This window comes from Galeopterus variegatus, unplaced genomic scaffold, assembly GCF_000696425.1.
Source record: "Galeopterus variegatus unplaced genomic scaffold, G_variegatus-3.0.2 Scaffold2606, whole genome shotgun sequence".
Classification (NCBI taxonomy): domain Eukaryota; kingdom Metazoa; phylum Chordata; class Mammalia; order Dermoptera; family Cynocephalidae; genus Galeopterus; species Galeopterus variegatus.
Genome location: NW_007728717.1, coordinates 62,315 through 77,252, shown reverse-complemented (window position 1 = coordinate 77,252; position 14,938 = coordinate 62,315). Strand labels below are relative to the sequence as shown.

The 14,938-nt window shown below is 42.7% G+C and overlaps 1 protein-coding gene across 1 annotated transcript; it reads left to right on the top strand.

Annotated features, from left to right (window-relative positions):
• The first annotated feature begins 708 nt into the window (after positions 1-708).
• LOC103598430 (putative family with sequence similarity 205, member C protein) lies at positions 709-6,879 on the top strand. The gene is made up of 5 exons (XM_008582421.1): positions 709-852; positions 1,352-1,397; positions 1,930-1,990; positions 3,030-3,526; positions 6,593-6,879. The coding sequence occupies exons 1-5, from the start codon at positions 709-711 to the stop codon at positions 6,877-6,879; spliced, it is 1,035 nt and encodes a 344-aa protein (XP_008580643.1).
• The last annotated feature ends 8,059 nt before the right edge of the window (positions 6,880-14,938 follow it).

The window sequence follows — 14,938 nt, the reverse complement described above, 5'->3', positions numbered from 1 at the left end:
CAAAAAATGTTTACATTGTGTAATGATAAAATAAAAAAACGAAAATGAGAATCTCTGAAGAAAAGTGAAAAAAAAAAAGTTATTTTAAAGGACAGCAGCTTTGTCCTTTTCTTGACACATCACACAGTCCTCTTCCTAAACCTCTTGATATTAACCACCCATCATTTTCTGTGACATCAAAAAAAATCTGTTTCCAAGACTTAACAATATGATGCCTGCCCTATCCTCTTGTGTGTGTGTTTTTTTTAAGCTATCTTCCCAGTAAAGATGATATAGTTCATGGAGTCCCTCTGACCTAGCCACTATCTCTCTTACAGGGCACGCAGTGTACATAAAGATTTAGTTATCTGGGGATAGGTTCCAGATTATTGTAGTAATGGAGAGAGCTGAGTCGCTAGGGTATAGGGAATAGAGACAGCATGGAAGTATTTATGCTGCCTGTGACCTTGGCACTTTCTGTCCCAGGCTCTGCAGCCCATACAGGCACAGATGCTCTTATCTGAACATTGAATCACCACATGAGCTTCTCTAAGACAGATAAAAGTCTGTGATGCTGTCCCTGCCTCCCAGAACAGGAGGCCTTTATGATGCCGTCAGTTGGTCTGGATTCATCTTCTGTGAGGCAGAGATGACAAGGTCTAGAATCTGGAGGCGTTAGGTTCCAAGACTCTGGAAGCCTGGATAGAGATGGCTAGTGAGGTTTAGACCATGTTCAGTCCTACCTTCTTTCTGTGGGATGTTGGATATCCCTTATACACCTATGGCTCCATCTGCATTATTGCGTTAATTATTTGGCAAGTGAGAAAGAGCCATGAAAAATTAAGGTTGGGACCAAACAGGAGCCATTGCCAGGTAGGGAAACACTATGACCATGACTGAATTGATAAGCCTCAAACAAGATTTCATCCCCTCACTTTCTCCTGTTACCCTAACCTTTTGCTTTTTCTAAAAATGAGATTTTCATCACTGGATCCCAGAACAGCTCCCCAATTTGATTATTCTGGTTAGGGCCCACTCAGGGTCTTTGGTGACTGAAGTCCAGTGGCTACTAGAATCACCCATCCTTCGTGATCTGTTTTACTTTTCCTTCTGTCTCATCCTGAACTCCCCACAGGGCTTGTCCAGGGAATGGGGGTGGCAGGTAGAGTATGGAAGAGCCTCAAAGTGAGTCAGAAATAAGCAGAGAAGGGAAATGTTAGGGTGAAAAAGAGTATGAAAAGGAAAGGTAGAAAAGAATATAAAATGGGAATACACAAAAAACACTTGGAAATGTTTATGAGTTTTGTTTCATTTTAGAAAATGAAAAGAAAATGGTGTCCTAACTTCACATTCTAATGTTTTTGTCTTTAAGAATCACCGAAGACTCAAACAAAGGTCTAGAGACAGAACTTCAAAAGGTAAAGTCCCAGCCTTTCCTCTGATTTCCTTCCACTCTGGGCGAGGCTGCCATGGATCCTGTTCCTCTATGACCCCTAGTGCCAGGAGCCAGGTGCTCTAACCACTGAAGGCTCCAGTATCCAATGACAATATCCAGTACCCAATGATGCTTCTCACAGAAGACTTCCTTGGGTAGGAAATCAGAGCCTAGGAACATTCTGAAATTCTCTATTTTACCCTCCTGAGAGTGAAGAATGAGAAACTAGGGCAGAAGGCCTTAACTATGTCATTTACAAGTTTTACAACTCTTTGGAAGTCATTTCATCACCCAGTCTACTTCTCCATAAAATGGGCATAACACTGATGATCCTGCCTCACTCACAGTGTGGTTGTGAAGATCAAACATGTAAATCATTACGTTGGACACAGATGTTACTTAGAACAATACCTCTTGGTATTTTCAGTCTCCTCTCATTCAAAGGCCTTCTGCTTCCTATAGGATGTCCCTGAATTCTCTCCTATTCCATGTAACACTGTCTCCTGGTTCCTCAGCTAAGAGAACTTCCCAGGAAGAAGCTAAGAAGCTGCAGAAGCTGCTCTCTGCCATGAAAAGGTGATCTCTTGGTTTTTGCATTCTCCCAACTCTCAGCCTGGCCTGTGATGATTTCTCAGCTTGGCCTGGGGCAGGGATGAGGAGAGGGATAACGGATGGGAGGGAGACATACACAGTGGGTGCTGGCTCACTGGTTCAGGGGGTTGCCAGAGCAGGGGGTGGGGGGATGGGTTAGACATCTCAGGAGGGAAGAGTTCCCTAATTCTACTCTATGCTAGAGTCACAGTAGTTCTGGAATTCAGGATTTGACTAGAGCATAATTTATAAAAGACTCTATACGGGGTTGCTCTCAGCTGTGAGACAAGTAATCCAGTCAAGAGAGTGGATTTTGCATAAAGAAGACATCATTGTCATATTCCCTTTACAGCCAGACCCCTTCAAGCGCAGACTCCTCTGAGTCTGGCTGGACCCTGCTGACATTACCTCCTCTGGTTCTGTCTTCAGGGAGGCCAGTTCCCGGGACAGACCTCAGACAGGAGCCTATCATACTGTACTCTTCTTATGATTTCTGGAGAATGGGATTGATTCCCAAGAGATGTTGGGTACAGCAGCAGGGAAATCCCATAGTCCTCTCAATGGAGAGTTCCCACAGGACCTCATGCTTCACAGTTTAGATGTACTCAATACCAGGCTTCAGGTTTCTTAGCCTCAGATGATCTGAGTTCTACCTGGTGATGTTCCCAGTGATGCCCCATCAGCTAACCGCTTGGCTCCCTTATCTGCCTGGTTCCTTTCTCCTCATTCAGCTTCATGACAAGGTCAACAGAGAAGTGACCCCAGCTCCCAGTCCTCACTGACAGCCATGCCTTTCCATGGGTTGTCTGAGACCTTGCCCAACAAGCTCCAGATCCTCAGCCACCCACCATACCTTGCCAAATGGCATTTTCTTAGGAAGAAAAGCAGAGGGGTAGGACACCAAAGAAGTGTAGGTCCCAGGACTTACAAGACTAGAAAAAACCAGTGTCAATCCCCAGGCTACACGCTTCCAAGGAGGCAGATGTCACTCCATCATTAACAGTTGCCATGTTTCCCTTCCCAGCCAGGGCTGGCTTCCTCAGGAGGGAAGTGTGCGGTGGCTCCTGTGTGCAGATCCCTGCTGCCAAACCTGCAATGCTGTGGCTCTGGAGATTCAGCAATTGCTGGTGGGTGAGAACAATGAAATCTCCCCCACTTTACTGGGGCCATTGCAGGGCTCCTTTTGCATAGAGATTTCATCCATGTCTAGTGTGTCTTTTGAGGAGAGTCTGGAGCTTCATTCCCAGGACCCCAGAGAGCTTTCACTGGCATCTGTAACCCCAACACTAACACAATTAATGGATCAGAAATCCTTAACCCAGCCAGCTGCCCAGTCAACCAGTACAGTAAATGTCCAAGATTGCTGGGCTAATTACCTCCAGTTAGGGCAGGAATTTCAAGTGCCATATGTGTCCCAGGATGTGAGAACTCTGTCTTCTTCAAGCCTTGAGGAGTCTGGGATTCCTGTGAACCAGCAGAAGAGGAGGAAGAACAACTCCAAATCTGTCGTGGAGAACCAAGGTTAGCAGCCCTTGAATACCAGATTCCCTACAACCTTGCATTCCTTTCAAGTGCTGATCCTATATCCAACAGGCCCTGAGGTACCTTTAAGTACAAGGATATAAATGCATGCATTTCCACACTTGAGGGCTCACAAGATCTGTGGAGGAGTTCCTGTGGCAGCTTGTACCACACTGCTCCCAATGTTTTCAAAGTCTGGAAAACAAACAATTTCTTTCATCCTACAATTCAGGGAGGGTCCTAGGTCTGGTAGGACAGGCTGCAACATGTCTCAGGGCTTATGTTGTATGGTTCTCCGTCTCTACAGAGATCTGTAAATGCAGATAAACAATTTCTTTTCGTGCTACCTCTAGGGCCTCTGTTTAAAAGATGGGCTTTCACCTCCTTGACTCTGGGGTTCATGGCAGGCCAGCCAGTCCATTCAAGCTTTCTGAGTTTTTGAAGGACCCGTTATGGACCCAGAGCAGAAATAACACTGTGAGCAAATCCCAAACCCCAAGTTTCTGGCTCTACCCTCTCCCACCTTCCAGCTCTAAGTGGCCTCTGTCCATTGCCTGGGGAACACACTGAGGCCTTAGTGTGACATCAGCAGCTACCTTTCTGTGGTTTCTCTTTTCTGCACAATGAACCCCTGGTCTGCCTCTAGAGATCTCTCCACAACAGGGAATCCCTGGGCCCTTTCTCTTCAATGATTTCTTCTTCATCTCTGTACTGCCTAAAATTTCCTCCACCTCAGTTAGTCCTACCTTGTTCCCCACATTCCCAAATCTGGGCTTCTCCACCTGACCATGGACAAGCCCAGATCAATGTCCCATCTCTGACTCTGGCCAAGTGTGAAGCTTTGGAGTGGCACTTGCTGTAGAGGCAGCTCCAGCTTCAGTTGGGTTTGTCAGCTATTATCCAGAGACCTCTGTAGATGCAGAGAACCATACAACATAAGCCCTGAGACATGTTGCAGCCTGTCCCACCAGACCCAGGACCCTCCCTGATTGGGGAAGCCCATTTCAGTCCTCAGGAAGGAGGTAGCATTCTCCTGGGGCATGCCAAGATGCTACTGGAGTTCCACCTCCAAAAGCAGTTGAAACAGCAGGTTGATTTACCACTGCTAGGGTCTGTCCTGAAAGATCTAGTAGTCTATTCAGTTGTTCCTGTCCCCTGCTGAGGAGCAACCCCTGCCCTGGAGCAGCACATCCCTGACCTGTGTGAGTATCCCCCAGCCTGCAGCTCCAGAGACTAGTGGGGATAGTGACCTGTACTGATTCATTGTGGCAGCAGGGCCAGTCCACAGTTGCTTGCTTAGGCCAAGGCAATGTTGCAGAGCCACACAGACTACAAATGCGGGAAATAACTGCTAGGGCATCGTCCTGGCCCACATCTATAGTTGTTGGGACTGCAAATCACTGGCTCTGCAGCATTCCTGGGGCCTTGGCAGCAACTTGGTTACCCTGTCCTATAGAAAGCAAACCCCTAATCAAGGAGGAAGCAATCAGACCCTACACAGAGCAGGATGGGACACCCTGAATACAGACAGGCCTTGACCATATGCTGTTATTGATGACCCTGAGCTGCCTGGGCTCTGTCCCAGGGAACCACTGAGAGACTGGAGACAAGTTTTGGTCTTCCTGTCAGGGCTGCTTGCTCTCTATTATGTGGCTCTCTCCAAAGTCATAGCCCCAGAAATCACTAGCCAATCTGTAATTACAGAGGTGGGACCTGGGCCCATCAGAGGCTCTGACTCAATCTCATCTGAAGAACAATGTAAAAGTCCTGAGCCATGCTTTCAAGATGCCAGTGAGACTTGTACAGACAGTGTACAAGTGTTCCACGTTGAAGTACAAGTGAATGGAGATAGTGCCTCTAGAGAGCCCGACAGATCCTGACAACCCCTAATCACTCAAGGCACCCACCTTAGCCAAACTAAATTCCTACCTGAAAAAGAAATTCCCAGAGATATATTTGGGAAGTCTCATAAAGACAAAGGAGTCCAAGTAACAAATTGTGGCCACCCCAAAGAATATTTCCACCTAGGGGTCCTTTAGGAGTCTAAACAACCAGGAACTCCCTATCCCACCAGGCATCTCATGTGACCCAGATCCAGAAAGGTCTGCCTAAAAGAACAGCTTGCAATTGAGCTAAAGGCAGTGCAGCAGAGGCAAAAGCAACCTAGTTCTGGAGCAGTGCTCCATGGTTCTTCTGCCCACTGGGCCTTTGAGTTCTCACAACCCAGTGGTGACATGACAGAGGCCCAGGTACTTTGTGTTCAGCTGGAGGCCAGAGTGAACAACCCAGCCTGGAAGAACCCTGGGCCCCTTGGTCCAGGCCTTTGCAAAGGTAAGGACAATTCCCTACCCCAGCAGAGGAAAGAGAGGATCAGTGAAATTAAAAGCAGCAGGGAATCACAGTTAAGGGGGTGTGGTATTCGGGCTCTCCCCAACCAGAGAGAATATCCACTTTACTGAGGTTCAGGGGACAGCAGGGGTAGTTCTAAGCAGAACCCCAGAGCCCCTGACTAGCTAAATGTTTCTCCAGAATCTTCCTCAGGTAGAATTTTAGGTTAGCCATGATTGTTGTCTTGAGTGAACAGAAACTAGCAAGGATCTGTCTGGATCTGTAAAGCCACCATCTCTAACCTCTCAGCTTGCTATTCCATGCCAGTACCTTCATCAATTTCTCCCTCACCTTGAGGTCCCAGAGCATCCTCCAGGATTACCCGGGGCAAAATGACCAGATAAGAATGGTCTGCAAGGCTGTTAGAGTAAGCTGAATGACCTTATCTAAACAAGGATTCCTGAGAAAGCCTAACTGGGGGTGCTCAAGCTTTAAAGGGCCAGACCTTACAGGGCCAACTTAGTGGGCCATCATTTGCTGGGCCAAATTTTGCACGTCCACTATTTGAAGGGGCCACATTTTTTAGATCCAAACTTTTCACGCTCAAATGTTTCAGAGCCATGACTTCATAGGGTAACACTTGGCAGTGCCAAACTTTGCAAGGCCACACTTCCCAGGACCAAGAATTGCAGGGTCTGATAAGGGAAGCCCATGTTCACATGAGCTCCACCCTTCTAGAAGCTCCAGGAGTTGGCTTGGGAGATGAGATGAAGCTCTTTTTGCACTGGATTAACCCTGAAATGAAAAGTCAAAGACCTGAAGAATCCATTCTCTACTCTAAGGCTGAGACAGTTACCAAAGCCAGAACAAAAAAGGTTCAGAAATGTCCAACCCCCACCAAAGACCCTGTGGGGGAAGCTAACTTGAAGAAGACAGCAAAGGACCAGGAGGCCCAGCTTCCCCCTACTGAGGATGAGGGCCTGACCTTCTGCGACGCCCCCCAGTGCCTAGAAAATCAGCTCTAGCAACACTCCCTTCAGTCCAGCCAATACTGAGTCCTGTACCACTCCCACAACGGCTCCGAACTCTGTCCTCAGCTGACTTATGCCACTCAACCAGGAAATCTATCCCAGGCCTCAACTCTCACATCAGCAAAAGGCACTGGTTTATATAAGGAGAATACCCATTCCAAGCAAAAGGAGTTCATAGGTTCCCAAACCTCTGAATTCCCCCTGAAAAAGACTGTCATTGCCATTTCCATTAACATGAAGGTGGCGCAGGGCATTCTCCAAATATACTCTATACCTCTAAGCAAAAAGCCACCTGTTCATGCCTCTTTATTTTCAATGTGCTATGTGGTAGAGACAGTAGAGGAGGTAGAAAGTACTTCCCATGTGGTATAGGAGTTTAAATCCATATTTCATTTCAGATGGGTCTCCGTTCCATAGGACTCCCTCCAGCCCCACACTGGACTGTGGATAAAGGGCCTTGAGCAGAGAAGGAAGGCCCTTGTTTAAAGTGCATTGAAGGTAAAGGTCAGGGTAGAATTCTATCATGGTTTTCCTTGGTGAGCTTGGGCCCAGAGGAGCAATATGGACATGAAGATAGTATGCCCATAATCTGGAGTGAAGGTTTTTAAGAGTGCTGCAGCGCTCCCTCCTTGAGGAGTTACTTTCGTGTTTATCAGAAGCACACAGCTAATATGACAGATGTCAAAAAAAAAATGATAGAATCTCCCCTGTCTTTTCCTTGTTGTTATTGAGATCTTTAAGAGCAACTTATTTGGGAACCTGCTATAGTTCTGTTGCCTGTTCTAACCTCCACTGCCTTTCAGCTGCATAGATGAATCCCTCCTACAGTGAAGGTTAGTTGATGAGGAGACCCCAAAAAGGATCACGACAAAAAATGATGTTGAACTGAGTCTTGCATTCACAATTCAAATATTCAAGGACTTACTATGTGCCAGCCCCTATGCCAGACACTAGGGATACAACAGTGAACAATATACAATCACTTCTGTCATGGAGCTCATGGATTCTGGGATAGACAATCATATAAAAATCATAAGCTATATGATAAGAGCTGGTTAGAGGAAATAGGTGAAAATACATAGGAGGATATTTAATCTAGTTTTGGGGGATGTTAACATAAATTTTCCTGGAAGAGGCGATATATAGGATGAGTTTCGAAGGATGAGTCAGAGTTAGCCAGGCAGGAGGTGGGGAGTAGAGAGGCTTCCCCACATAGAGAAAACAACAGGAGCAAAAACATGGTGTCAAACAGATGGCATGCTGTGTCAGAGTACAGCGACTCACTGGGGAAACCCTAGTATAATTTAAAAAGTACGCTACAATGTTTGAAGGATCAGAATGAGGTTGCCCAGCTGGAGAAGAGATGGAATCACTCATTCATTCTTTCATTCCTTTAACAATATTTAGTACCTACTATACGCCAGACACGTTTATACTGGGATTATAGCAGTGAACAAAAGAGGGGGAAAAAAATCTGCTCCCAAGGAGCTTACATTGGGAATGTGCTAGGGAGGTAGACAAAAGAAGCACAGGAAAAAATATAGCATGTAGAAGGTGACCAGAGATATGCAAAAAATTAGGGTAAGAGGGTTAGGGAAGACTTAAGTGGGGTATAGTTTTAAACAGGGAGTTCATGTCAGGTATCACTAAGAAATTAATGTGTGAGCAAGGATTAGATGGAGATGAGAGAGTAAACCACATGAATTACTGAAGAAAAGTATTCCAGTCAGAAATTATAGCTAATGCAGATTTCTGGAGGCTAGAGCATGCCTAGCCTGTTAGAAGGAGCAAGAAGGCCAGTGATGGATGGATGCAGATGTCGGGGGTGTGGCTGAAGCCCTCCGCCTCCCACTGCCCAGGTTTGGAAGCCCAGGGTGTTTCTGGTAGTGGTTTGGTGGTCATTGCTGGGCTGGTTGTGGATGTTAGGGGGTCATGGCTGAGGCCCTTGGCCCCTCACTGCCCTGGCTAGGGAGCCTGGGTGCTTCCGGTGGCAGCCTGGTGGTTATGGCTCAGCTGGGTGCAGTCATGGGGGGTGGGGTTTGGTGGTGTTAGACCTTTACTGGTTAATATCAAACTTTGTCTCTGATCTGTGGGTATTTTGTTTTTTCTTTCAGTTCTGTGTTGGATTCTTTGCTGTTCTCACCACTTAAACTCTGCACTGGAACTAATTTGTTGTCCTTTTTTTACTTCTAAAATGAGGAAACTTCCTAAGGTGTGGAGTATACATAAAGCAAATGTATTTCACAGGGTCTGGTTTTCCCAAGCCCTGCAGTTTCAGGTTTAGCCTAATTTCTTAAAAGTACATATAAAATGCTAACCTTGCAAAAGACATGAAATTTTTCCCCAGGCTAGTCTCTGTGGTAAGATAAAGAACTGTAGCACAGCAAGGTTGCTGGCTCAAAGGACAGACAGGTTACTGATTGATATGTATAGATACTGGGAAATTGCGGTAAGGAGAGAGAATGTTTGCTAAGATCAAGCTTTTGTTGGTGGATCGACTTAACTTCTTGCAAATTTCATTACAGTATGTCACCTTGCTTGTTTTGCTGAATGTTATCAGCTTCTATTGTTAAACTTGTTAAACTATACTTAGTAAAAACCCCACCTATGTTCTCTTCCTGTAACTTCCTGGTCTGGAGAATAAATGCAAGAAGAGAACCCTAATTCGGGGTTAATTTCTCAAATAGAAGGAATGCCTCTCTCTTGAGGGTTCTGGGAGATTAACCCCTTCAGGGCTTCTCACTGCTCAGAAGAGATGGGCTTTGAGTAATCCTTTGTAGCTCCATCACCCAGGGGAAAAGGGGTGACAAATCTGTGGGAGGCAAAGCAACACTAAGGGAGCCAGCATTTGAGCCCTGTAGTTGAGCTAAAATGCTTCTTTGCTGCTGATTCTTTGGGGAAACTTTTTCTGCAGCTCAGGTTTTAATTGTTGACCTTGTAAGCACTTCCTGGTCTTGTGAGGTCTGGTACAACTAGGTTGGGTAGAAACTCTGGTCTGGGCCTGAGTCTTTTTGGCAAACTGCACCCCGTGTGGTTCTATATTCCTGACCAGTCTACATTGAGTGGGCCTGTGCTGATTGGAGGGCAGATCGTCTGTCCATGCTGTGCCCAGTGTTCCTCTGGTGGTCCATCTTCCCCCTGCCTGCACTCCAAACTCTTCCCATGGGATGGGCCATTTGCCGGTCCCTTGCAATGACTCACTGCCCTCTGAGTGGCTCCTCACTCCTATGTGGGTCCACAGGAACCCTGTCAGTGGTCTTGCTGGCCTGGGGGCCACCAAGGCCCTCTTCTCCCCTGCTGCCTCCAAGCAACTTCATATGAAGGGCACAGCTGTGGCTTTTGCCAGCTCTTGCTCCATGTACTCACCAGGGCCAGCCTTGAAGCAGCTGAGGCTAAAAATGGTGGGAATGATCCTTTCTTTCTCTCATTGTGCCTTCTCCTGCCTTCATGAACTCCGTAGGTCTCTCCTCCTCTTCCCCTGAGCTCTAGCAGCCCCAGCTTGGCTGTCCTTGCTTTTTCATAGTTGTAAATTGGTTGATTTGTGGGAGAGAGTGACACTGGGGACCATCTATCCTGCCACCTTGACCAGAAGTTCCCATTCTAGCCATTTTTAAGTGTCAAATTCAGTGGCATTAAGTACATTCACAAAGTTGTATGAACATCACCACTATTTATTTCTAAGACTTTTCCATCATCCCAAACAGAAACTCTATACCTATTAAACAATAACTCCCCTTTTCACCCCTCCCCAAACTCAGACCCTGGTAACCTCTATTCCACTTTGTCTCTATGAATTTGCCTATTCTAGGTACCTCATATAAGTGAAATTATGCAACATTTGTCCTTTTGCATCTATCTGGCTTATTTTGCTTAGCATAATGTTTTCAAGGTTTATCTGGTAGCATGTGTCAGAATTTCATTCCTTTCATGGATAAATAATATTCCATTGTATGTATATATCACATTTTGTTTATCCTTTCATCTGTTGACATACAGTTGGGTGGTTTCCAGCTTTTGGCTATCGTGAATAACACTACTATAAACTTTGGTGTGCAAGTATCTGTTTGAGTCCCTGCTTTCTTTTCCTCTGGGTATATATGTAGGAGCAAAATTGCTGGAGCATTATGGTAATTCAATGTTTATCTTTTAGAGAAACCACCAAACTGTTTTCCACAGCAGCTACACCATTTTACATTCCAACCAGCAATGCACCAGGGTTGCAATTTCTCCTCATCCTTGAGAACACTTATTTTATTTTTGTTAACAGTTTTGGTTTTTTTTGCAGCTGACCAGTATGGGAATCCAAACCCTTGACCTTGGTGTTATCAGCACCATGCTCTAATGAACTGAGCTAACTGGCCAGCCCCTCTTATTTTTTAATAATAGCCATTCTAGTGGGTATGAAGTGATATCTCATTGTGATTTTGATTTGCATTTCTCTAATGACTAGTGATGTTGACCATCTTTTCATGTGCTTATTGGCCATTTGTATACCTTCTTTGGAGAAATGTCTATTCAAGTCCATTGCACATTTTTGAATTGGGCTTTTTGTTTTTTGTTGTTGACTACTGATCTTTTTACTGTCTCCATAGTTTTGTCCTTTCCAGAATATCATAGAGTTGGAATCATTCAGTATGTAGCCTTTTCAGATTGACTTCTTTCACTTGTAATACTTGTATATATTTAAGGTTCCTCCATATCTTTTCACAGCTTGATACTTCGTTTCCTTTTAATGCTGAGTGATATTCCATTGTATGGATATACCACAGTTTGTTTATCCATTCATCTACTGAAAGACATCTTGGTTGATTCTAAGTTTTGGCAATCATGAATAAAGCTGTTATAAACATCTGTGTGCAGGTTTTTGTGTAGACATAAGTTTTCGATTCATTTGAGTAAATACCAAGAAGCACATTTGCTGGATTATATGGCAAGAGTATATTTAGTTTTGTAGAAAATTGCCAAACTGTCTTCCAAAGTGGTTGTCCAGTTTTGTATTCCCACCAGCAATGAATGAGAGTTCCTGTTGCCTCTACATCCTTGTCAACATTTGGTATTGTCAGAGTTTTGGATTTTGGCCTAGATAGTTATGTAGCGGTATCTTGTTTTAATTGCAATTCCCTAATGACATATGATGTTGAACATCTCTTCATATGATTATTCTCCATTTGCATATCTTCTTTGGTGAGGTGTTCAGTTCTTTTGCCAATTTTTAAATTGGATTCTTTGTTTTTGTATTGTTGAGTTTTAAAAGTTCTTTGTATAGTTTGGATACCAGTCCTTTATCAGATATGTGTTTTGCAAAGATTTTCTCTATGTGTGTCTTAAGTGTCTTTCAAAGGGAAGTTTTAATTTTAATGAATTCCAATTTATCAGTTTTTTTTTAATGGATCATGATTTTGGTGACATATCTAAAAGGTCATCAGCAAACCCAAGGTCACCTAGATTTTTTCATAATCTCATTCTTTAAAGAAAAAAAGTTTGAATGTTTATAATTTTCATCTTTTTATTAATCTGTGCTTTCAAATTTTCCTACATTTCAAATTAATTATATAATTTTTTAAAATCCCAGGGTTGGAAACCTGGTGACTTCTTTTAGTTTTACATCTAATGCTCTGTGACTCAGAAGGCATAGCTTTACTACTCTGAGTTTCGGTTTCCCTATCTAATAGCGAGTGTTATATCAGAGAATCACAGAGATCCATTTCTGTCATAAACACCTGGAATGTTCATGATTTCTTCCAAATTCTTTTAAAAGTCCATGGACCTAACTGAAGCATCCAGCTGGAAACAGGGAAAGAGAGGGAGAAGGTGAGAGAGAGAGAGAGGGAGAGAGAGAGAGAGAAAGCATTTGTTTAGGAGGTTCTTGAAGTGAGAAGCTGGGCCTGTAGTCCTCAGACACTTCCCACATGCCTCATGAGCACTAGCTGTGCTCTATGGTATGTGGGAAAACATGTCTCCAACTGCGAGGAACAGGTGAATCAAGAGGGAGATGCAAAACTGAACACAACCCTTTACTGCATACCTTCCTCATGACCAATTACTATTTCCAAGGTTCCAGTGTTTTTCTCAAACAACTTTCATGGTATGTTTTAAAAAATTTTTCATTGTGAACCACAGTAAAAAGTACAGTTTATGATGGGACCCTGTACACACATATTTATAAACAAGTGTAAATAGGTCTGTAACTCAACTCAAAGTTTTATGAAATAATTCTATTTTACTACATGTGATGCTCCCTGATATTTTCTATTCTCTCTATCCTATTTCATTCAAACAACACTGATAGCAACTCTCTAAAATGACTTCATGACTTACTAATGGGCAATTTGAAAAACACAGCCTTAGGATCATTTCACATTTTTTATTAAAAAAATACATTTTTGATTTAAAAATGGTTACCTCTAAAAGACAAGGACAATATTCTGGGGTGTTAAGGTAGACTTTGCCCTTGACTGGAGTGATGCAAGAACAGAATTCTCAAAATTAAGAGTCTATATGGTTAGAAGGTCTAGCAGAGATGGATTGCTACTAATACATCTTTGACTGAATAAAACCCAATATTTATTGGAGCATTATTTATAGTGATTTAGAGGTGGAAACAACTTGAATAGTGAAATTATTGAATAACCTGTGATATATTCATGCTGTAAAAAAGAGAAAAAAACTGATTCAATCCAACAGAAACACAAAGTCTAGAGCAATGATTTTCATGTGGTGTAATGGCACAGGGGGATGCATATTAAAAAAAAAACTCGAGAAAGGGGAGAAATAAGTGAATTGAAAAAGCAAAGCAATTATACATATTTATGTTTGAAAACAAACATTAAAGCTGCTTTTTTTTTTTTTTTCTTTTTAACATATACCACAAAACAGCAGCACATTATCTTTTTGGTTCTTGAGGATATATAGAAAATACTAGTACTTTAAATACTTTGAGCTGTCCCCTTCTAAAAGTTGTATCAGAATTTTTAGTGAGCAGTCATAAGACTTTTACGTTTAAAAAAACTGAGAAACACTTGTTTGAAGACCTGGAATAAACACAGTACATTAACTTTTTCAAAAATTACTCCTTGGAGGAAAATCGGTAGTATGCATGTGGTTCTTATTGACTTTTTTCAGATGTCATAATAATAATAAGAGTTATTGAACAAAGGACAGGCAATTAGAGGATTATTCTATAAGTAAACTGACTCATTAACAGTGTATCAGCAAACTAACCACAGACACTTCCCAACACGCTGTAGCCCTGATACAAACCATTATTCTATGCAAAGATAACAAAAATTGTTATGAAGCAATCTTAATTGTTAATGATATCATTGCAGGGATTTTGTCTTTAAAGGCATTTTAATGAAGACTGAAGCTGACATTAACCAGTAAAACAAACAAACAAACACAACTTCCTTTGTTCTTCCCCACAAAAAGTCAAGATTCTAAGATTACTTCTGTTCCTTTTATCTGAGATGGCTCAACTTTCTAGGCCACTTTATACCTATAAAGGCAGAAAATGTATAATAGAATCATTAAAAAGAAAACATCAAAATCCAAACAAGATCTCAAGTCATTTTGAGTTTACAAGTATTTTATTTTCAGAGTAAACAGAGAACACAACAAAATTAGGCTTCATGAATGAAACTAAAGCTTTTAATGCTTAATGGAGGAAAGGATCAAACCTATACACAAAAGATACCTTCAGTAAAAGTAAATATGGTCAAATATCCATGATATGTGCATGAGGTGTTTGAGAAATTAACAAATCCAGCTCTAATTTCTAAAGAAACAAGTGGTCGTGTTTAGTGATGGGTGAAAACAAGTGCCTGGGTAGGCCTAGCTAATGCAATAAGATACAAAAAGGAAATAAAAGGCATACAAATTGGGAAAGAAGAAAACAAAGTGTTTTTATTTGCAGATGACATGAGTGTCTACATAAAACATTAGAAGAACAGACAAAAAAACCCACCTGGAACTAATAAGCAATTGTAGCAAGATTGCAGGATATATGCTTAATATATAAAAATCAATTGTTTTCCTTTATACCAGCAATAAAAAA